General features: G+C 42.3%; 1 protein-coding gene across 1 annotated transcript in view; it reads left to right on the forward strand.

The window, feature by feature from the left end:
• Positions 1-19,513, forward strand: part of LOC137208046 (signal-regulatory protein beta-1-like) — a 66,651-nt gene extending 47,138 nt beyond the window's left edge. Inside the window, exons 5-8 of the mRNA XM_067708499.1 lie at positions 3,537-3,890; positions 9,211-9,531; positions 10,117-10,446; positions 19,405-19,513. Coding sequence (XP_067564600.1) covers positions 3,537-3,890; positions 9,211-9,531; positions 10,117-10,446; positions 19,405-19,511 — 1,112 coding nt within the window. The 3' untranslated portion in view covers positions 19,512-19,513. The remainder of the gene's footprint in view (positions 1-3,536; positions 3,891-9,210; positions 9,532-10,116; positions 10,447-19,404) is intronic.
• The last annotated feature ends 5,628 nt before the right edge of the window (positions 19,514-25,141 follow it).

Genomic DNA, 25,141 nt, shown 5'->3' on the forward strand with positions numbered 1-25,141 from the left:
CAAGAATGTTTTGACATACAGAAATAAATCAATATGATACACCCCACAAACAATACCACATGATCATCTCAATAGATGCAGAAAAAACGTTTCACAAAATTCAACATCAATTCATGATAAAAAACTCTTGCTAAAGTGGGTATACAGGGAACAAAACTATTTATGACAAACACACAGCTAAAATAATACTCAATGGTGAAAATCTGAAAGACTTTCCACTAAAAAATGGAAAAAGACAAGGATGCCCACTCTCACCTCTTCTATTCAACATAGTATTGGAAGTCCCAGCTACAGAAATCAGACAAGAAAAAGAAATAAAAATGTATCTAAATTGGAAGGAAAGAGGTAAAATTGTCATTATATGAAGATGACATGATACTATGTATAGAAAATCCTAAAGACTCCACACAAAAACTACTAGAACTGATCAACAAATGCCACAAGGTAGCAGGATACAAGATTAATATAGAAAAATTGGTTGCATTTCTTTACACTCACAATGTAATATCAGGAAGGGAATGTAAAAAAAACAATACCTTTAAAACTCACACCCCCCAAAATAAAATACTTAGGAATAATCCTGACTAAGGAGGTGAAAGACTTATACACTGAGAACTATAAAACATTAATAAAGGAAACTGAAGATTATTCAAAGAAAAGGAAAGATATCCCATGCTTTTGGATTGGAAGAATTAATATTGTTAAAATGGCCATACTACCCAAAGCAATCTACAGATTTAACTCAATCCCTATCAAATTACCCATGAAATTTTCCCCAGAACTAGAACAAATACTCCTAAAATTTATATGGAACCACAAAAGACTCAGAATTGCCAAAGCAATCCTGAATAAAAAGAACAAAGCATGAAGCATAACGCTCCCAAACTTCAGACAATACTACAAAGCTACAGTACTCAAAACAACATGGTATTGGCACAAAAACAGACATATGGATCAATGGAACAGAATAGAGAGCACATAAATAAACCCACACACTTACAGTCAATTAATCTTTGACAAAAGAAACAAGAATACATAATGGGAAAAAGACAGTTTCTTCAGCAAGTGGTGTTGGGAAAGTTGGACAGCTGCATGTAAATCGATGAAATTAGAACATACCCTTTCACAATACAAACAAATAAACTCAAAATGACTTAAAGACTTAAACATAAGTCATGACACCATAAAACTCCTAGAAGAGATGATAGGCAAAACATTTTTTGACATAAATTATACCAAAGTTTTCTTAGGTCCGTCTCCCAAGGCAATAGAAATAAAAACAAACAATGGGACCTAATCAAACTTACAAGCTTTTGCATAGCAAAAGAAACCATAAACAAAACAAAAAAACAACCTACTGAATGGGAGAAAATATTCACAAAGGATTTGACCAACAAGGGCTTGCTTTCCAAAATATACAAACAGTTCATACAACTCAACAACATTTCTCCAAAGAATAAATACAAATGGCCAATAGGCACATGAAAAGATGCTTACTAATTATTAGAGAAATGCAAATCAAAACTAAAATTAGGTACCACCTCACATCAGTCAGAATGGTCACCCTTAAAAGCTCTACAAATAACAAATGCTGGAGAGGATGTGGAGAAAAGAGAACTCTCCTATACTGTTGGCAGGAATGTAATTTGGTACAGCCACTATGGAAAACAATATGGAGGTTCTCAGAAAAATAAAAATAGAATTACCATATGATCCAGTGATCCCACTCATGGGCATATATCCAGACAAACTTTTATCCAAAAAGATACATGCACCCCTATGTTCATATAGCAGCACTATTCACAATAACTAAGACATGGGAACAACCTAAAAGTCCATGACAGATGAATGGATAAAGAAGATGTGGTACCTATATACAATGGGATACTATTCATCCATAAAAAAGAATGAAATAATGTCATTTGCAGCAACGTGGACACAACTAGAGATTATCATACTAAGTGAAGTAAGTCAGAAAGAGAAAAGAGAAACACCATATGATATTTATATGTGGAATCTAAAAGATGACACAGGGAATTCTCTGGTGGTCCAGTAGTTAGGACTCCACATTTCCACTTCAGGGGGCCTGGGTTTGATCCCTGGTTGGGGAACTAGGATCCCGCAAGCTATGCCACATGGACCTCCCCCACAAAAAAAGATGAGACAATGGAACCTATCTACAAAACAGAAACAGACTCACGGACATAGAGAACAAACTTGTGGTTGCCAAGGAGGAGAGGGTAGGGGTAATGTAATCTGTTATATATGGAATGGATAAACAACCAGGTCCTACTATATAGCACAGAGAACTATATTCAGTATGCTATGATAAGCCATAATGGAAAAGAATATATTAAAAAAAGAATGTATATATGTATATACAAGAATATATGTACGTATAAATGAGTCAATTTTGGTACAGCAGAAATTACCAAAACACTGTAAATCAACAATACTTCAGTATAAAAAGTTATAAATCAAGTAAAAAGAAAAAAGTAGCCCCCCCAAAGAGATCTATGTCCTATACTCACCTGTGAATATTTTACTTTACTTGGAAAAGGAGATTTTGTAAAAGTGATTAAGTTAAGACCCTTGCTATGGGGAGAATATCCTAGATTATCATTGTGGGCCCAATATAATCTTATAAGAATGAGGCAGGAAAGCCAAAGTTAGAGAAGTACAAGTGACAATGGAAGCAACATTAGAGTCATAAGAAGATGGAAACCATGCGAAAAGGAGTGTAGACAGTCTCAAAAATTTGGAGAGACAATGATCAGAGCATCCAGAAGAAATGTAGCCCAACTAACTCCTTGATTTTAGTCCAGTAATACCATTTCTGGTCCTTTGACATCCAGAATTATAATAAAACTGTCACTTCAAGCCACTAAATTTTTGATAATTTATTACAGCAGCCTTAGGTAACTAATAAAACATGACTATGTCATTGGGAAAAAATGCTAGGGACTTGAAACAATGTTCTACTTTCTTCTTAAACTAAATGTTCATTGTGTTGGGAGCTCTGCACATCACTGCCACTCAAGTATTCAGGTTGTTGGAGCCAACCTCATCGTGAGAATGTGGATCTCTGGGGAAGATGGAAGTTGGTCCATAAAGCCTCTTGCTGTTAAATGAATAACCTACGAAATATATCCATCACTTCTCCTCACAACTCAGTGGTCTAAAGAAGACATGTGATCCCACCTAATGCAAAGGCCAGAAGTGCAGCACTCCAGGAGGCCACAAAGTGAACAGCCAGAAATATTTGGTGAAGTGTGACACTTCCAATGAGGGCTCAAGTACTCAAACTCATTCTCTGCCACATCATTTAACCTCTCTGTGCCTCAATTCCTCTCTTGTATTAGGGTCTCACGTTATAGGTTCATTGTGCAAGTTGCATGCAATATACACGCAATGGGCAGAGTTCAAGGCTGGCTCATGGTGCACTAAGTTAATGAAAACTGTTGTTGATAAATAACTGAGAAAACCTACTGGATCACCTAAGGATGAATAAATAACTGGATTGTGTTTCCCTCCAGGAGTGGCAGGTGAGGACGAGCTGCAGGTGATTCAGCCTGACAGGTCAGTTTCAGTTGCAGCAGGAGAGACGGCCACTCTGCGCTGCGACGTGACCTCCCTGCTCCCCGTGGGGCCCGTCAGTTGGTTCAGGGGCACAGGGCCAGGCCGGGAGTTAATCTACAGTCTCAGAGGAGGCCCCTTCCCTCGAGTAACAACTGTTGGAAATACTACAAGGAGAAACAACATGGACTGTTCCATCCGCATCAGTAACATCACGCCAGCAGACACCGGTATGTACTACTGTGTGAAGTTCAAGAGAGGAAGCCCTGACGTGGAGTTTAAGTCTGGACCAGGCACTCATCTCACTGTGAGTGGTGAGTATGGCCTGGGTCTATTTTGTCCCCCTGGTCTGTGACAACAAGTCAACAAGAATGCCCTCCACCCTTTGAGAAAAAAGAAAAAAAAGAAGGATCAAGTGCAGCAGTGGGTGTTTATATCATGATCTGATTTCACTCCCTTCTACAGATCAGGGAAACTGAGGCCTGCAGAGGTTGTGCTACTTGTCAAAGGCCCCACAACTGGGAAAGCTGGGAAAAGTCTGGAACCCCAGTCTGCCTGGCTCCACAGCCCTTGCCTTTTCCATCCCATCTAGCCCTTTGGTTCCAGGGCTGAGGGAACTGAAGGTCTGAGCGACTTGCCCCGTCACAGCCCAGGTATCACCTCCTGCCTCCAGAGAGTGCTCCCCTCAATGTGGCTGAGTCTTGTCTTTATTCAGCACCTATCAAGCACCTACTGTGTGCCAGGCCCTGCTCCAGATGTTGTGGAAGCAGCAGTGAACAAAGCAGACAAGGCTCTTCTCCCGTGGAACTTATGTTCTCTTCCCTTCCAAAGAGAAGTCTATCCAGGGCAGGGTTTCTTTATTTCCTCTTCAGAAACATCACACTGAGAAGAAATTCCTAGAGGCATAGGTTCAGTGTTTACTCTGATGGCCCGGGCTAGAGGAGATGCCCAGAGGTTGAGTGTTTCCTGGGGGTCTGTTGGGAAAACCCTCCTGTGATTCAGGGACCGACTCACAGAGTCACTGAAGGCTCCCAGCAGAGCTGGGTCATCTCAGAATGTCCCTCCCCAGGGAAGAGGTTCCCCATGTGGGTGACTTAGGGGCTGCCCCATTGAGGCAGCAAAGGCACTCATTAAGAGTTTTCTCGCAAGGACCCTGGATCCTCTTCCTAACTCCTGAATCCTGGACTGTGACACAGGAGAGACCTTTTGACACTGTCTGCCCAACCCTCCATGTACAGATGGCGGCCTGAGGCCAAGAGGTGACTGGAACCCAGACCACAGTCCCATGGTCAGTGAGTGAGGGGATCCTTCCAGAACCCAATCTGATTCCAGGCCAGGCTCTTTCCTGTACCAGCATTGGAACTGGTTTCATGGAAGAGCCTGGTACATGGAAGTTAAAGAATAAAAGCTCCTTGAATTAACCATTGGACATGATGTTTTCATTGCTTTCCCATAGGGTCAGGAGGCTCCTCGCATTCAGGCCCTAAGTCCTGAGGCGACGGGAAGCTTCTCCCTACTTTCAGCCACATGATCCCAAGTCCCTCATTCCATACCAGCACCTAGAGCTGCGCATTGTTTCAACAGCTACTTAACATTCAGGGTATGGGGACAATCGTTTTCATCTTACAGTCTCCTGTTGACGGATACTAGGGTGTTCCTAACCTCGGGCTATCGAAACAGCACCGCAGTGGATAACCTTTCCATGTGTCACTCTCCTCAAAGGAGAAATACCCACTGGAAGTAGCATTGCTAGATCAGAGAGGATGTGTATTTTAATTTGTGTGATTATCTTGCCAACTTTCCCCCCTAGTCATGGTAGCAAATGAATCTTCCCAGAGCTCCAGGCATGAGCAGGCAAGGTGGCTTTATCCTGATTTTGCCGATATTACTACACTTCCCAGATTGTCGGTTCCTTGCTCAGCCAATCACAGCTAGTAAGTGGTTCCACCACCACTCAGATCTGCTGCCTCCCAGGAGGCTGCTCGTCCTCGTCCCCAGGCCTCCTGCCCAGAGGATTCCCTGGATGAGAAGGGAAGGAGGGGGAGGGGAGCAGCAGCCTGTCAGATTCTGAATCTTCTTCATGGCATTTACTCTTTATAACCAGTGCTCTGAGCGTAGGGCCGTCTGTTGTCCCTTTTACATATGAGGACACTGGGGCTCGGAGAGAGGACCTGATTTGTGAGCAGGTAGAGGAGCCAAGATTGAGCCCAAGTACCTAGACTCACGACCCTGCTCTCTGCACACCCCACTGTGCTTGGCAAGTGTGGAGAAAACTCCAGGCCTGTCCTCTTAAAACCTTGTATTGTTCTGTTCTTTAACAATAAGCATTTTAAAAAGTCCTGTATGGGAGGCAAGTCTAGCTTTACCACAGATCAGACAGATACTACAGGGTCTCACGATGTGCTGAATGTTCCTAAAATGCAGGGCTCAGCACACTTAAAAGCACCAGGAATCTTTTTTCCACCGTTGTTGCGATCTTGCTTCTTCACTAGGCCTCATGGGGGAGCAGCTCCGGGAAGTGTAGTGTGGACAGCACAGAGAGAGGCCAGTGCAGTCCCAGCAACACCATGCACGCCCAATCCTGGCTCTGCAGGCCGACGATGAGGAGGGGGAGGTGCTCCCTAGAGGGCGCTGGGGGCCTCACGTGAGCAAGAGTTCATATTCTAGACTGAGGTGTCAGGGGCCCATGTCTTCCCTTGTTGCTACAGGGTCCCCAGGCCTGGGCACTCAGAGGCCACTCCTCCCTGTAGTTGCTTGAAGTCAAGAATCTCAGAGGGAAAAGGGGAGGGTGGTGGTAGTGTGGGGCTTGTGAAGGTGGGGCGCTTGCTCTGCTGATGGCCATGAAAGCTTGGAGGTGACAGGAAACACTTCTGGGACACAGCGGGTGGGGAGGGTGAGGAGACAGTCCCTTCATTTCTCTCAGCCTCAGTTTTCTCATCTGTAAAATTGTGATCATCATGGTCTCCTTTCAGGAGAGTTGGAAGGATTTGAGGTGCTCTGTCTAAATCACCAGCACAGAGTAGGGGCCCCCCAGTCGAGGTGTTTTTTCAAGGCTGTGACCCAGTTCCCTGTACTGGGCCCCATTTCCTCACGTGTAGAAAGAGGATAATCACACAGCCTTTGCATTACGTCCTGAGGGTACAACGACCTGGTGACAGGACAGCCCCTCAGGGAGCGATGGTGCTGGGCTCCCAGGCTGTGTGATCTTAGCTAGTCTCAGTTCCCTCTAGTCCTCAGTTTCCCCGTCTGTAAAATGGTGGTAATCACGCTGCCTTTCAGGGGTCTGTGATGACTGAAGAGGATCTAGGAAGCCCTGGATGGAGTGGGTTGGGTATCACTGAGATCAGTGCACAGTGGTTGAGAGCCTGGGCCGAGCCTCCCCTGCCTGGGCCTCCATCCCAGCTCTGCCCCGTCCCAGCTCTGGGACCTCTGACGAGTCCCTCTCCACACTGGGGCTTCATATCCTCATCCGTCAGTGACAGCCCTGCCCTCACAGAGCATCTGCAGGAACTGAATGAGGGACGCATGTCTAGAGGTTAGAGCAGATCCTGGCATATGGTACGTGTTCCAACAACGTGAGCTCTGCTGTGCTGGAGCCAGAGGACCTCGGATGGGTCGCTTTCTCTACAGGACTAAGTACAACTGGGGTTGGGATGGAGCTGGGCTCCTTTAGACCTTGGCTACTTATTAGAATCACCTGAGAGATGGTAAAAGATCCCTAGAAATTCTGATTTAATTGGTCAGACGTGGGCCTGCGCAGCTGAGTCTTCTCACTCCTGCAGAGGATGCTGGTGCCCTGCTAGGGCAGAGGAGCCCTGAGTCACGTGTTCTCTGAGGTCAGAGGGAAAGCTGTGGTTTTTCCAGGACAGAGGCGGGTCACCCGTGGTGCCTGGGTTGTACGAACAGCTCTCCTGGGTGTGAGTGCTTCAGAATAGCCCGTGACAGTGACAGCTTTTAGGACGCCCAAGAAAGTCATTCGGAGTCGATTGGCAGGCACACACCCCACCTCCAACAGAGCTCACCTGGGCTGAGAGGTGCGTCCTCCCAACTCAGACCGCCCTGTTCAGACCCAAGCTTCATCACTGGGGAAACCTTCCCATCTTTACACACGTGTGTGTGTAAACAGGCTCTGGAATGCCTGCAGATTCTCCCTGCTCAGCCTGGAGACCTCCTGTCTCAACACGCCACAGTGACACTGACAAAATCTGTTCTTCCTCCTTTCAAAATGCTTACGGCTTCTGTAAAGAGCTGATCTGCAGGAAAATGCCTGTGATCTCTTGCGTAGTTTGAAAACCAATTCCCCAAACTTGTTTCTTGAGGGAATTATTTTTAAAAATGGGAACAGATTTATAATTTGGTGTTTCTACTAGTTTTTTCCTGTGGATTTTTGTATGACAGCTACATGGAGCACGATTTGAGACTCTTCTTGGTGTTTCTGTTGTGCTTTTGTTTTAGAACTAGAATGGCCAGATCTTATGATAACAATCATGGGTGTTGTATCTTGTTCCTTTAGGGGTGTCCAGGATGCTGGTGTTTATACAATTTGACATTTTAAGGTAACTCCTTGCTATGTCCTCAAACGTTTGATGAGTTTTAAGAAGCAAGTTAAGTATTTACAAATGCAAATATTTGTAATGTTTGCTGACTTTTACAGGAGGTGTTGAGTAACAATGAACAATTGGGAAACACCCTACAGGAACCTTCTAAAGAGAGAAAGCACCCTCACGTTTCATTTACCCATTTGTGTGCTTCTGGGTGCATTATAGGCCTGTGCCTGTGTCTCCACAGATTTAATAACAATTAAGAAATTAACCACCACTGGTTTCTCAGCACTCAGTGATCTTTCTTCTCAACCCAAAACTGAACCAAGAGAAGAACCCAGACTCAGAAAAACATCCCTTTGCCCCCTTCCTTTGAAATTCAGGGATTGATACATTAGTCCTACTGAAATATTCGTGGAAAGAATGAAAACTATGCAGTAAATTCATAAACACCTGAAGGGACAGCTCTGGGTATAAATACAGTCCAGGTTAAAGAGATATCTGTGTCTGTTGGTTTTGTGAATCATCTTGTGTTTTACTCGTAGCAAAAATGCTCCCACTGCCTGATTTAACCCTCACTGCAGCCCGGGAAGGGTAATGCCTGCTGTCCCCTTTCACAGACGAGGAGCTGGGAGGTGCCATGGCCACAGCTCTCGTTGGACGGTCAGCCTGGTTCAGCTTCCATGTGGTCCCGCTATGACCCCGCTTCCCCTGCATTTACTTCTGTGAACACTTCTCCGAACTTACCTAAGTTTTCCAGGGGGAGCCCAGCTAGGAACAGTTAATAGGAGAGTAAGACCAATCGGTACTTTTGTTCCTTTGCCCAAACTGGTGGGAAATCACCTGGCAGATGTAAGAAGGTGGACTTTGAACTCAGGCCTGGAATTCGATGTCAGCCCTGCCCCTGACTCAGAGTCACCTCTGGGAACCTGTGTGTCTCCTCTGTCAGATGAGGATGATGACACTGCCCTCCCAGAACTATTTGAGGAATTTAAAACATAATATGTGTGGTGGTTCTTAACTGCGTCACATTTTCATCATTAGTGATGATAATTACAATCATGTTCATCATTTATAAATGTTCCTTTTGTAGCCAAACCCTCTCCTCCTGTGGTATCAGGACCCACAGTGAGGGTCACACCTGAGCAGACAGTGAGCTTCACCTGCAAATCCCACGGGTTCTCCCCCAGAAACATCTCCCTGAAATGGTTCAAAAATGGCAATGAGCTCTCAGCCTCCCAGACCGACGTGGAACCGGAGGGAAACAACGTTTCCTACAGCATCTCCAGCACAACCAAGGTGGTGCTGGCCCCGGGGGATGTTCGCTCCCAGGTCATCTGCGAGGTGACCCACATCACCCTGCAGGGAGACCCTCCTCTTCGTGGGACAGCCAACTTGTCTGAGACCATCCGAGGTAGAAGCCCCTCACGCCAGCCTAAGCCCGCACCTGCCCTCAAGGCCCCAGCCCCTTCCTCCTCCCTGCTTTTTGCTCCAGGCCTCAAATTGCCTGGAATCTACTTCCTGACAGTCCTGCCCCATCACCAGGCTCCTAGATGAGCTGGTCACTAACTACCGTTTTAACGGCAGCTGCCAGGTGGACACCCATCGTGTGCCAAGCACTGTGCTGAGTAGTTTCCTTTACTTTATCGATAGTTTCTCCAACTACTGAGCACCTACTATAAGCCAGGCCCCTATGTGCTTGGCGATCTCATATATTTTGCTGCAGGTATTATATTCCAACTGCATGCCAGGGGCTGTGCTTGTAGATGACACACATCATTAACCTACTAGGAGCCCAGTCCTCGAGCACCTACTGTGCGCCCTGCAGTGTGCTTATGATTTCATTTCTATGCAAAGACACCCCCGGTGTTTGAGCGCCTGCTGCATGCCTGGCTCTGTCCTCTGGTGACTCCCTTGCTGTGCTGGAAGCTGTTACCCAGCCCCTCTCCTGTGACCTGTTGGTTCCATAAGGTCAGAGCTTCTGCCTATGCTGTTTCAGTTCCACCTACCTTGACGATTACCCAACACCCCAGGGTGGGGAACCAGGTGAATGTCACCTGCCAGGTGAACAAGTTCTACCCCCAGCGCCTACAGCTGACCTGGTTGGAGAACGGAAATGTCGCCCGAATAGACATGGCCTCGACCCTCATAGAGAACAAGGACGGGACCTTTAACCGGACGAGCTGGCTCCTGGTGAACTCATCTGCCCACAGGGAGGCTGTGCTGCTCACCTGCCAGGTGGAGCATGACGGACAGCCAGCGATCACCAAAAACCACATCGTGGAGGCCTCTGCTCCCCAGAAGAACCAGGATGCAGATGAACGTATTGGTGAGGCCTCCACTCCAACTGACCCAGTTCTTTACTTTTTTAATTTAATATTAAAGGTAGTAATTCATGCTTATTATAGAACAATCTAGAAGTCAATAGGTGTAAAATAGAATTTTAAAATAAGTTCCCTCCCCTATATCCCACACCCCCAAGAGTGACCACTGGTAAGAGTTTGGCATATTCTTTATAGATCTCTTGACATAAATATCCATGAAAGAAAGTAAGAAGGAGGGAGATCATCCTGTTCATAGAGTCCTGCCTCTCGCTCTCTTCAACTAACAGTAATTATGTTCCTCATTCCCTGTCCGCCCACCCACCTCCCTCCTCCTTGTCCTTTCTAACCTCTGCTTAGTCTCTCTCCAGCCTAGACTTTTCCATCTATATCAGTAACATCACCCCAGTAGACACTTGCACCTAATACTCTGTGAAATTTTGGAAGGGTAACCCTGAGGACATGAAGTTTGAGTCTGAACCTGGTACCCAGGTGACCATGAGTGGTCACTGCACAGGGCTCCTTTGTCCCCTGATTTGTGACAATGGACTAGTAATGATCACAGTCGCTCACTGAACATTTTGTAAATGCAGATCTCAGTTCAGCTGTGATCTCTTTTCCTGCTTCAACAACCCAGAGGGAGACTCAGGGAGAAACGGGGGACGGGGGATGCTGTTGAAGATTTGTTGCCTTTAGTTCAGATGATTGGGCTAAACTAATAGAGGTGAATCTGAGTCCCTGAGGACAGGAACCACCAGGCTTTATAACAGATATGTGCTAATTAAAGACAGGTTCCCCCTCAGCTGGGCATCGTCCCAAGGACAGTCCCCCTTTCTATGAATAAAATATGTCTTATAGGCTGTCATGTAACATCAAGAGAGGGTCGAGTCACATCCAGGAGTCTTTCCTCCAGAAGACCTTTCAAAGTCCCACGTTCCTTCCAACATGCCCGTGGTGTTGTCCTCAACTTCGGGGTCAATGCTAGGTCACTGAGTGACCATGTCCCTGCCTGCTGGAAGAATAAAGAGAGGAAGGGGAGAACAAACAACTTCCCTTAAACAAGAGATATAGAGAAGTTGCATAATTGTGTTCACTTTAACTTACTCCTGAGTGCACAACCAGTTGTCAGTGGAGTCCACAATTGTGTGGTCATACGGTCAAGGACCTTGATTTTCTACAAAAACTAATACCAGTGCACACTTAATATATAATCAATATTAATCCCCTAATATCATTTAAAATGGAGTATAAATTCAAATTTTCCAAAATGTATTTTATTGTTGTTTTTGTGCACCAAAATTTTAATTCATCTGTAAGTTCTTGGCAAAAATTTTCCATGACTCCATCTGGGCCTTGAGAATCTATTTTTTTATTTGAAAAAGAATTTGAATTATTTAAGACTATTCAGATTATTCATTTAATATAGTGTGAGCTGTGGTAGGTTCTGCTTTTTGAGGTATTTGTTCCATTGTCTCTAAGTTGTCAAAGTTCTTTCTGTATAGTTTTTCATAACATTCCCTAACTATCCTTTTGATGTCTGAAGGGTCTGTAGTGATGTCCTCTGTTTCATTCCTGATATTGGAAATGTGTCATTCATTTTTTCTTTGCAGTTGTACTAGAAGTTTTTCAATTTTATTGGTCTTTTAAAAGAACCCACTCTTTTTTTTCCTTATTAGTCATCAATTTTATACACACCAGTGTATACATGCCAATGCCAATCACCCAGTTCATCACACCACCACCCCAAACCCCCTCCACTTTCCCCCCTTGGTGTCCATACGTTTGTTCTCTACATCTGTGTCTCAATTTCTGCCCTGCAAACCGGTTCATCCGTACCATTTTCCTAGGTCCCACATATATGCGTTAATATACGATATTTGTTTTTCTCTTTCTGACTTACTTCACTCTGTATGACAGTCTCTAGATCAATCCATGTCTCAACAAATGACACAATTTTGTTCCTTTTTATGGCTGAGTAATATTCCATTGTATATATGTACCACATCTTCTTTATCCATTTGTCTGTCAATGAGCATTTAGGTTGCTTCCATGACCTGGGTATTGTAAATAATGCTGCAGTGAACATTGGTGTGCATGTGTCATTTTGATTATGGTTTTCTCTGGGTATATGCCCAGTACTGGGATTGCTGGATTGTATGGTAATTCTATTTTTAGTTTTTCAAGGAATCTCCATAGTGGCTGTATCAATTTACATTACACCAACAGTGCAAGAGGGTTCCCTTTCCTCCACACCCTCTCCAGCATTTGTTGTTTGTAGATTTTCTGATGAAGCCCATTCTAACTGGTGTGAGGTGATACCTCATTGTAGTTCTGATTTGCATTTCTCTAATAATTAGTGATGTTGAGTAGCTTTTCATGTGATTCTTGGCCATCTGTATGTCTTCTTTAGAGAAATGTCTATTTAGGTCTTCTGCCCGTTTTTGGATTGGGTTGTTTGTTTTTCTAATATTGAGCTGCATGTGCTGTTTATATATTTTGGAGATTAATCCTTTGTCCATTGATTCGTTGGCAAATGTTTTCTCCCATTCTGAGGGTTGTCCTTTCATCTTGTTTATGGTTTCCTTTGCTGTGCAAAAGCTTTTAAGTTTCATTACATCCCATTTGTTTCTTTTTGTTTTTATTTCCATTACTCTAAGAGGTGGATCAAAAAAGATCTTGCTGTGATTTATGTCAGAGTGTTCTTCCTATATTTTCCACCAAGAGTTTTATGGTGTCTGGTCTTACATTTAGGTCTCTAATCCATTTTGAGTTTATTTTTGTGTATGGTGTTAGGGAATGTTCTAATTTCATTCTTTTACATGTAGCTGTCCAGGTTTCCCAGAACCACTTATTGAAGAGACTGTCTTTTCTCCATTGTATATCCTTGCCTCCTTTGTCATAGATTAGTTGACCATAGGTGTATGGGTTTTCCTCTGGGCTTTCTATCTTGTTCCATTGATCTATGTTTCAGTTTTGGTGCCAGTACCACATTGTCTTGATTACTGTAGCTTTGTAGTATAGTCTGAAGTCAGGGAATCTGATTCCTCCAGCTCCGTTTTTTCCCTCAAGACTGCTTTGGCTATTTGGGGTCTTTTGTGTCTCCATACAAAATTTAAGATTTTTTGTTCTAGTTCCATAAAAAATGCCATTGGATAGGGTTTCCATTGAATATGTAGATTGCTTTGGGTACTATACTCATTTTCACAATATTGATTCTTCCCATCCAAGAACATGGTATACCTCTCCATCTGTTGATATCATCTTTAATTTCTTTTATCAGTGTCTTATAGTTTTCTGCATACAGGTCTTTTGTCTCCTTAGGTAGGTTTATTCCTAGGTATTTTATTCTTTTTGTTGCAGTGGTAAATGGGAGTGTTTCCTTAATTTCTCTTTCAGATTTTTCATCATTAGTGTATAGGAATGCAAGAGATTTCTGTGCATTAATTTTGTATCTTGCAACTTTACCAAGTTCATTGATTAGCTCTAGTAGTTTTCTGGTAGCATCTTTAGGATTCTCTACATATAGTATCATGTCATCTGTAAAGAGTGACAGTTTTACTTCTTCTTTTCCAATTTATATTCCTTTTATTTCTTTTTCTTCTCTGATTGCTGTGGCTACGACTTCCAAAACTATGTTGAATAATAGTGGTGAGAGTGGACATCCTTGTCTTGTTCCTGAACTTAGAGGAAATGCTTTCAGTTTTTCACCATTGAGAATGATGTTTGCTCTGCGTTTGTCATATATGGCCGTTATTATGTTGGGGTAGGTTCCCTCTATGCCCACTTTCTGGAGAGTTTTTATATAAATCAGTGTTGAATTTTGTCAAAAGCTTTCTCTGCATCTCTTGAGATGATCATATGGTTTTTATTCTTAAGTTTGTTAATATATTGTTCATATTGACTGATTTGCATATATTGAAGAATCCTTGCATCCCAGGGATAAATCCCACTTGATCATGGTGTTTGATACTTTTTTTTTTTTTTTGTGGTACACGGGCCTCTCACTGTTGTGGCCTCTCCCATTGCAGAGCACAGCCTCCAGATGCGCAGGCTCAGCAGCCATGGCTCACGGGCCCAGCCGCTCCATGGCAGGTGGGATATTCCCGGACCGGGGCACGAACCCATGTTCCCTGCATCAGCAGGCAGACTCTGAACAACTGCACCAGCAGGGAAGCCCAATGGTGTATGATACTTTTAATGTGTTGTTGGATTCTGTTTGCTAGTATTTCATTGAGGATTTTTGCATCTATATTCATCAGTGATATTGGTTTGTAATTTTCTTTTTTTGTAGTATCTTTGTCTGGTTTTGGAATCAGGGTGATGGCGGCCTCATAGAATGAGCTTGGGAGTCTTCCTTCCTCCACAATTTTTTGGAAGAGTTTGAGAAGGATGGGTGTTAGCTCTTCTCTAAATGTTTGATATTATTCACCTGTGAAGCTATCTGGTCCTGGACTTTTGTTTGTTGGAAGATTTTTAATCACAGTTTCAATTTCATTACTTGTGATGGTCTATTCATATTTTCTATTTCATCCTGGTTCAGTCTTGGAAGGTTATACCTTTCTAAGAATTTGTCCTTTGCTTCCAGGTTGTCCATTTTATTGGCATTGACTTGCTTGTAGTAGTCTCTTAGGATGCTTTTTATTTCTGCAGTGTCTGTTGTAACTTCTACTTTTTCATTTCTAATTTTATTGATTTGAGCCTTCTCCCTCTTTTTCTTGATGAGTCTGGCTAATGGTTTATCAATTTTGTTTATCTTCTCCAAGTACCACCTTTTAATTTTATTGATCTTTGCTATCGTTTTCTTTGTTTCTATTTCATTTATTTTCTGCTGTGATATTTATGATTTCTTTCCTTTTGATAACTTTGGGCTTTGTTTGTTCTTCTTTCTCTAGTTCCCTTAGGTGTAAGGTTAGATTGTTTATTTGAGATTTTTCTTGTTTCTTGAGGTAGGCTTGTATAGCTATAAACTTCGCTCTTAGAACTGCTTTTGCTGCATCCCACAGGTTTTGGATCACCGTGTTTTCATTGTCATTTGTCTCTAGATATTTTTTGATTTCCTCTTTGATTTCTTCAGTGATCTCTTGGTTATTTAGTGAGGTATTGTTTCGCCTCCATGTTTTTGTGTTTTTTACATTTTTTCCCCTGTAATTCATTTCTAATCTCATAGCACTGTGGTCAGAAAAGAAGTTTGATATGATTTCAATTTTCTTAAATTTACTGAGGCTTGATTTGTGACCCAAGATGTGATCTCTCCTGGAGAATGTCACATACACACTTGAGAAGAAAGTATAATCTGCTGTTTTTGGTTGGAATGTCCTATAAATATCAATTATATCTATCTGGTCTTTAAATTGTGTCATTTAAAGCTTCTGTTTCCTTATTTATTTTCATTTAGGATGATCGGTCCATTGGTGTAAGTGAGCTGTTAAAGTCCCCGCATTATTATTGTGTTACTGTCGCTCTCCTCTTTTAACTGTTAGCAGTTGCCTTATGTACAGAGGTGCTCCTATGTTGGGTGCATATATATTTATAATTGTTATATCTTCTTCTTGGATTGTTCCTTTGATCATTATGTAGTGTCCTTCTTCGTCTCTTGTAACATTCTTTATTTTAAAGTCTATTTTATCTAATATGAGTATTGCTACTCCAGCTTCCCCTTGATTTCCATTTGCATGGAATATCTTTTGCCATCCCCTCACTTTCAGTCTGTATGTGTCCCTAGGTCTGAAGTCGGTCTCTTGTAGAGAGCATATATATGTGTTTTGTTTTGTATCCATTCAGCAAGCGTGTGTCTTTTGGTTGGAGCATTTAATCCATTCACTTTTAAGGTAATTATAGATACGTATATTCATATGACGATTTTCTTAATTGTTTTGGGTTTGTTTTTGTAGGTCCTTCTCTTCTCTTGTGTTTCTCCCTTAGAGAAGTTCCTTTAGCATTTATTGTAAAGCTGGTTTAGTGGTGCTGAATTCTCTTAGCTTTTGCTTGTCTGTAAAGCTTTTGATTTCTCCATCAAATCTGAGTGAGATCCTTGCTGGGTAGAGTAATCTTGGTTGTAGTTTCTTCCCTTCCATCACTTTAAGTATATCATGCCACTCCCTTCTGGCTTGTAGAGTTTCTGCTGAGAAATCAGCTGTTAACCTTATGGGAGTTTCCTTGTATATTATTTGTCATTTTTCCCTTGCTGTTTTCAATAAATTTTCTTTGTCTTTAATTTTTACCCGTTTGATTACTATGTGTCTCGGCATGTTTCTCCTTGGGTTTATGCTGTATATGACTCTCTGTGCTTCCTGGATTTGGGTGGCTATTTCCTTTCCCATGTTAGGGAAGTTTTCGACTATAATCTCTTCAAATATTTTCTCTGGTCCTTTCTCTCTCTCTTCTCCTTCTGGGACTCCTATAATGTAAATGTTGTTGCGTTTAATGTTGTCCCAGAAGTCTCTTAGGCTGTCTTCATTTCTTTTCATTCTTTTTTCTTTATTCTGTTCCACAGCAGTGAATTCCACCATTTCTGTCTTCCAGGTCACTTATCCGTTCTTCTGCCTAGTTATTCTGCTATTGATTCCTTCTAGTGTAGTTTTCATTTCAGGTATTGTATTGTTCATCTCTGTTTGTTTGTCCTTCAGTTCTTCTAGGTCTTTGTTAAACATTTCTTGCATCTTCTCGATTTTTGCCTCCATTCGTTTGCTGATGTCCTGGATCATCTTCACTATCATTATTCTGAATTCTTTTTCTGGAAGGTTGCCTATCTCCACTTCATTTAGTTGTTTTTCTTGTTCCTTCATCTGCTACATAGCCCTCTGCCTTTTCATCTTGTCTATCTTTCTGTGAATGTGGTTTTTGTTCCACAGGCTTCAGGATTGTAATTCTTCTTGCTTCTGCTGTCTGCCTTCTGGTGGATAAGGCTATCTCAGAGCCCACTCGTTGTTTCAGTTATTTTCTCTATTGTTTATCTGTTTTCATTTTCACTGATTTTTCTTCTTTCTTTATTATTTCCTCCCTTCTGCTTGCTTTGGGTTTATTTTGCTCCTTCATTTCTCAGTTCTTGAGGCAGGAATTTAGATTATTGATTTAGACTTTTTCTTTTTCCTAGTGCCACACCTGTGTCTCCTTTTGTGCTTGGTTCCTGACTGCTGTGTTCTTCCTCCAGTCCTCAGGTCCCTAGACAGTCTGCCTCCTCTTCCACTTCAGAATCCTTCTGCTTGTCCCGTGTGTTATTTCTAGGGTTCAAGTTGTACTGAACGAGGAGAGTAGGAGAGAAGAGTCCATGCCATCTTGTCTGGTATGGCCTGTAAATGCTTTTTCATCTTCCATCTTCTGCTCAGGCTCAACCAGGGCTGGTACTTCAGGGTGCTGCAGGGTGCCTGACCCATGATGCTTGTTAGTGTAGTAAAGCTGGAAATGTCTTTTGGAGCACCTAGGTTGGCAGGCTGAAGAGAAGTGTAAGATGCTGATGTGATCCTTCTCCCTGGATCCAAAGCCTACCCCGGGCATCTGAGGGCTCCAGCCACTGCAGGCTGCATCCAGTGGGTCTGGTGTGAGGATGCACATCTTATTGTTTGTTTTTATGGTATTGGGGTTTTTTACAATATTTCTAGCCTAATGGACCTCTCTTCACTAGTACAGCATAAGTCAAGATGTTAACGGAGTTTTTGGTTGGTTCATTGGTTGTTTTGTTTTGCTTTGGTTTTTTTTTTTTTTTTTTTTGCAGTATGCAGGCCTCTCACTGTTGTGGTCTCTCCCATTGCGGAGCACAGGCTCGACGCACAGGCTCAGCAGCCATGGCTCACGGGCCTAGTTGCTCCGCAGCATGTGGGATCCTCCCAGACCGGGGCACGAACCCGTGTCCCCTGCATTGGCAGGCGGACTCTCAACCACTGCACCACCAGGGAAGCCCGGTTGGTTGGTTTTGATAGTGGGAGTAATGTTCTGAGTCCTCTAATTCTTTGGTTCTCTTTTGTCTTTCAGGAACCTAAATCCCATCCCCCTGCTTTTTACTTTTTCCCTTTACCTCTCAATTGCCATCAGCACATCTTCCTTCTTCCCAATTTTTCTACCCAGAAGTTATGCACTTTAACTCATGCATATCCATTTATTCATATCTGTTCTCCTTGAATTAGTTTCCTATAGTCAGTGTAAGTAATTACCACATTTAGTGATTTAATACAAGACAAATGCATTATCATACAGTTGTAGAGGTCAGAAGTCTACAACGGGTGGCTGGGCTCTAGAGAAGAATCCATTTCCTTGCCTTTTCCAACTCCCAGAGGTGTCCACAGTCCTTGGCAAAGGGCCTCACATCAGTCTGACCTCTCCTTCTGACATCACATCTCCTCCAACTGTTCTGCCTCAATCTTTTACTTATAAGAATCTTTGTGCTTACATGGCCTCCACTAGGAAAATGTGCCCATCTCAAGATCCTTAACAAATCACTACTGCTAATCCCTTTTGACATGTAAGGTAACATATGCACAGGTTCTGGGGATTCTGTTCCAACCCTTTTAAATCACATATACTTTTAAACCCCTTTCTATGATCTGTGCTCCTTAGGACACTTTTCCAATATTTTCAAAGTTTAGACAAATTTATATTGGTGGTGGTATTTCCAAATAACTCTAGCTGCCTTGTCTATTTCTCCATAATTTTCCTGGTGGCTGGTTGAAGATGGGATGGCAGCCTAGTGAGAGACTATTAGGATTTGCTGAATTTTCTCTTGTCTCACAGTTATTTTCACTTCTGACATTTTCTCTTCAAGTAATAACACCCTTGCAGCCTGAGAAAAGAGAGTAGGAGAATGAGGGACTCCTGTATGCTGATTTCTGCCTCAAGCTTGAGCCCAGGATGCCGGTCAAAGCCTCAGAGTGCTGATGGGCCCAGGTGGCCTCAGATGGAGTAAGTCGAGGCCCCTGGGAATGGCTCCTGTGTGATCCCTCTAATCGCTCCTCTTGTCCCTTGATGATTTCCAGGCCCAGAGCTGTCTTCTCCTCTCCTGGTAGTTCTCCTCCTAGGCCCCAAGGTGCTGTTGGTGGTCGGTGTCTCTGTCATCTTTGTCTACAGGAAGCATTGGGCCTGACTGTAAGTTGGGGTAGGAGGGAGGGCAGGACAAGGTCTGTCCTAGATGACATAAGGTCAGTAAGGGAGCCAGCCCACAGGTCACACAGGGTCAGGGCCCACATGGGGATAAGAGAAGGGGACACACTTCCCTCAATACCCTCAGGAGTATCCTGTTTCCCTCTAAGAGGTGCCCAACTCCCAGGAGGTGTGTGGGGTCCTGGAGGAGGTGGGCTGGATCAGGGGTTTTCAAAGGGTGTCTCTTAGCAGTTCTGTAGAGGAAGTGGGCAGAGGGTGCTGAATGAGGAGGAGCTGAGTGGGTGGTTCCCTTGGAGACCATTTCTAAACACTTGAGTCCTGGGGCTCCTTGGGGCAAAAAGAATCCACATTTTCAGGTTATGTTGAGAACTCTGGATTGGCTATTCTGAGAGCGGCTTCTGCTCTGACCCTCCATGTGACAGAATAGAAGGGCTGGGGATGGGGCATCAGACCTGGGGAGGAGGCTGAGGGGTCAGGGTGCTATCCCAGGGGCTGCTCATCCTCTCAAGACAGGCATCCCAAGAGGAGAACACCTGGGCACATAGGAGGCATGCAAGGAACGTTTCCTGAATGATGAGCAGATAATTAAATATGGACATGTTTCTCACAGCTCTTTCCTTCCTCCCTGCTGGTGTCACCCTCAGTGTCTGCTGCCTCCTTCCCTTCCTGAGGGACCCAGCCCAGGAGAAGGACTCAACTGGGAGCTTCCATGACTCTGCTCCAAATGCCTCCCCTCCGTGGAGACTTGCCTGCCCACATGCCCCTGAAGCCACCAGAGCTGGGTCTTCATACATGGTCCTGAGCAAGGATCATGGGAAGTAGCTCTGGGAGCTGACTCAGGACATTTCCCTGGAATGTGAGAAATAAGTCAGATCAACACAGATCAGGTTATCTCTCATCCATCACCTTGGACTCGGCCATGAACTACACAATAATGCCCTGTGCTGAGGAGTTATTCTGTCCTCTGGATTCCTGCCTTCACCTGACTCCCCACCTTTTGAGGTGCTTTTTTAGTACAAATGACTCTCCATCTTAGTTTTAAGAAAGATTATTCTCCTTCCTCATTGTCTAAATATCCAACTTCTCAAACCCAGAAAATAGTGTTCCCTCCTCTCTCCATGATGGGAAGAGTAGTTTTTCTCTAATCTTGCATCCTTCCCAACCCTATTGCTCATGGTAAATATACTGTGTCCAGAAGCCTAGAGTCATCCTTGATTTCTCTTTCTTTTATATCACGTATTCAATTCTGCCTTCAAAATGTTTATGTCCAGTGGTCAGATGGAACTCTTTAACAATTGACTATCCAAAAGGAAAAAAAAATAAAGAAGTTCTTGGTATAAATACTCCCAATGTGGTCAATTTCAAGTTAGCAACGGTTTAACAACTAGTTTGCAAAATTCCTGAAAATGTAAATATCAGCTCTCATGAGCCAGTCCAATCCCCTCCAGCACACTTCTTAATTGCATTCATAATCTGCACATTCTCACCCCCACCACTGCTCCCTGGTCCCAGCCACCATCATCTCTTCCTGCACCATTGCTATAGTCTCTGACTGGCTTTCCTGTTTCAGCCTCAGTGATTCCTTGGGAATGTAAGTCAAATCCTATCATTCCTCTGCTTCCTCCTCCAACATGTCTGCCTGGCTCACTCTCTTCCTTCATTCCAGCCTCTGCTCAAATATCACTTTATCAAAGGCATCTTCCATATACCATCCTGTATAAAGTATCAGTTCCTCTCTCAGCCTTGCATTCCATGACCTCTTAACCTGATTAACTTGTTTCCTGAACACTTATTACCATCTGACATACAAAGCATAGGCAGTTCTCACTCTGCATGGTAGAGAAGGACCATAAAAATTACCGTGTAAACTGAATCATGGAAAGTGATCTCAGTAATCAATGGGATAAATAAAGATTGTTCTGTGATCATTAAAATTTGATTTCAAAATATTAGGAACTCTCTTACTGTCAGCTACTAATAATATGTAGTTTGACAAATTAGAAACACTGAGAATTAAAGCAATTTATTTCTTTATAAAAACTTATCCAAAGTGTTTGAACGGTGCTTGCCTTCTTCTTCTTGCATAATTTATAATATAAGAGCATCTTTTTTACAACTTGGTGAATTATGCTCCTTGCGAAGTCTGGATCCGTTTCCAACATTTTATGCCTTGTACTCTCAATGTTGTGAAATCTTTGCAAACTTTCTTTAATTCAAAGTATTTGCTGTTGTCACTTCCTCTGGGACATTTTCACTCTTTTCCTCACCACGACTTTCCTCATTTATGTGGTAAGTTTGCCTTTACTAAGTTCTTCTGATTGCCTATGTAGAATCTTTCTAACACTATTAAGGTAACTTGATAAGCTATTTCTTCTGTAATCCATTTATATTGTTTGAATATAACTTCTCGCATCATCATATTTTGTCTCTCCATGGCACTTTCATCTTTGTTGCCAGTTCCCTTTTATAATTATTCACTTTTGTAAATGTCATGTGGGTTTATCACTGGGAGACAGGAGAAAATACAATTACGTATTTTGCTGTCTGTGCCTAAACTGTGTAAGAGAGTCACAGTGACCAATCACTACAGACTTTCAAAGAATTGATATGATTGGTTACTGATCACGATGAGCATCTGTTAGTACATAATGATTTGTGGAATGAAGTATACTTAGCAGCAAAGTTGTACATTATGTATCTTTCACAGTAAAGTTCCTGTGGTGACTGAAATCTGAACCCTGTGTTGGGGGATTGATGTTATTTAACTAAACTGAAATTCATGCACCAGGCAAAATGAACACTGATGTATGTGTTGTCTCTTCCTCAAACAGGGCATCAGTTCTATGAGAAGGGACTCTGAATCCTCAGGTGCCAGAACAGTGACTGCCACATACTAGGCCATTGTTTAATTTAATAAATGAATGAATTAGTTTTTACCAGATGTTGGATTTCAAAATAAAAATTATCTAATTCAATCATCTGGCTCTTGTGTTCTAAAGTTTTTTCATTAAAGGCTAATCTCTCTTCTTTGTGTTCAGAAATCCTATCAAAAATTCAGTATTCTTCAGAACCCAAGGAAGTGAAAAACCAAAAGCAAACAAAACCAAAAAGCAAAAACTGACGTTGATTAGAGTTTGTCAAAGGGCCTCAGAAACAAACTGAAAGAGGTCCCAATGGACAAAGCTGGAACAATTTGGGCAAGAAATATTGGATATATATATATATATACACACACACACATATATATATGTGTATATATATACACACACACACACACACACACACACACACACACACACACACATATATATACATATTCTGAATGTTTTTGTCCCCTCAAAATTCACATTTTAGAATATTAATGCCCAATGTGACCATGTTAGAAGTTGGGGCATTTGGAACATGACTAGTACATAAGGGCTCCTCTGTCATGAATGGGATTAGTACCCTTCTAAAAGATCATCCTAGTTCCTTCTTCCATGTGAAGATACAATGAGAAATCTGCAATCCAAAAGAGGGCCCTCACCCAATCAAACTGCCAAGCTGATAGTGGAATTCGAGCTTCCAGAACTGTGAGCAATAAATTTCTGTTGTAAGTCATCCAGTCTGTCATATTTTGTTATAGCACCCAAATAGGCTAAGACAGATTATAAACCAAAATATAATAAATATCTATGAGTCCATATAGATGTAAATAAATAATTTAATAAATGGAGAATTAAATAAAATCTTCTTTGCAGGAAAGTCTTAAATTATGAAGACACTTCACTCTAAATAAGGGGAAAACAAATTCACTACCCCTGAAGTATGGGCTGCACATGGTGACTCCCTTCCAAAGGGGATGAATGGAAGGAGGAAAAAGGGTTACTTTACAGTGGGGAAACCTGAATAATACGAGTTAGCCAGGTCATCAAGAGCTCACCAACAATAAATCAATATCAATAGGCATAAATCAAGTAGATTTGATGAAAATGGCACGTTTCCTCTGGGACCTTCCCCAAAACCCATAACCCTAGATTAATTATAAGAAAAGCATTAGACAAAATGTAACAGAGGGGCATCCTACAATAAATCTGAGCAGTATTCATCAAATCTGTAGAAATCATCAAAAACAAGGACAGTCAGAGGTGTCACAGCTGAGAGGAGCCTAAGGAGACACAAGTAAATGTGTGGTATTCTGCATGGACCTTGCCACAGACAAGGACTTTATGTAAAACTTAAGGAAGTCTGTTATGGACCGAATGTTTGTATCCCCCCCGAAATTCATATGTTCAAGTCTAACCCCTGAAGTGATGGTATTTGGAGGTGGGTCTTTGGGAATGAATTAAGTCATGGGGTGGAGCCCTTTCCCAGAATGTTGCATAGTTGGAATCATGCAGCATATAGATTTTTCCTTTCAGTTATTAATAAGCATTTAAGATTCCTCCACAGCTTTTCAGGGCTTGAGAGCGCATATAATTTTAGTTCTGAATAATGTTTGATTATCTGGATTTACCAATTTCTTTACCAGTTCACCTACTGCAGGTCATCTTGGTTGTTTTCAAGTTTTTGCAAGTATGAATAAAGCTACTATGAACTTCAGGGAGAATCTTTTCCAGGCCTCTCTCCCAGCCCCTGCTAACCTCAGATATTCCTTGGATTGTAGATGGCATTTCCCTGTGTCTCCACCTCATCTTCTTTCTGTGAATGACAGCTAAGTTAAGCTGTGCCTGAACTCCTGATTCACACAAACTATGAAATAATAGACTTGGTTTTTTTTAAGCCACTATGTTTTTGGTAATGAGTTATTCAGCAATAAAAATCAAATGCATTATATTTGAGAAATCCATCAAGAGAAAGTCCTCCATAGTTTTGTAGAATTCATCTTGCATACACTCTGTGTATCTTCCATGAACTCAATGATAATGCTGCTTGTGTGATCCCCAAGAACACATACCAAGAGCAATTAAATACTGAGGAATAAGATTTTGTTGGATAGGGTTGAGCATTAACATGAAACATTGTGATAGTTAAGATTTTTTCACACTCTAAGAACCAATTTTCACCCATTAGGAAAAATATCAATTTCATGGAGAATGCAAGTCTCAACGTTTATTTTGGATGAGTGGGCTTTTGCATCATGGAGGAGCTTGCAGAAAATGGGAGATGGCTCTTTCTCCAGGTCACTCTCTGAACACAGTATGTTGGTTATGAACACCTTGTCCTTAGCTTGAGGCCTTGTCTCTGATCCCAGAACATAAAGAAAAATCTGACACAAATTCTATTTGACATTTCTCATTTAATAGAAATGCATTTGTCCTCATGGTAAATATGTTTATTTAAGTGCCTGCTATTCTGCAGGCCATCCTCATATCCTGATGCCCAAGGAAGGTGCCATCCTCCTTTCTGTGCATTAGTCTCCTTCTCACCCATAAGGCAACCATATTTATAATTTTTATACTTTGGTGCCAGTACACATGGCTGAAAGGATGTGTAATGAGACCTCATCTTGATCTATACCAGAACCTCAGAACATCTTGGGCCAAGGCAAGGAACATGAACAATGATTTGACATTCCTTACAGGAACTTCAGGTGAAGAGTTCCGGTAAAACAACCTGAGAGTTCGGTGTCAG

This window comes from Pseudorca crassidens, chromosome 15 (genome assembly GCF_039906515.1).
Source record: "Pseudorca crassidens isolate mPseCra1 chromosome 15, mPseCra1.hap1, whole genome shotgun sequence".
Taxonomy (NCBI): Eukaryota; Metazoa; Chordata; class Mammalia; order Artiodactyla; family Delphinidae; genus Pseudorca; species Pseudorca crassidens.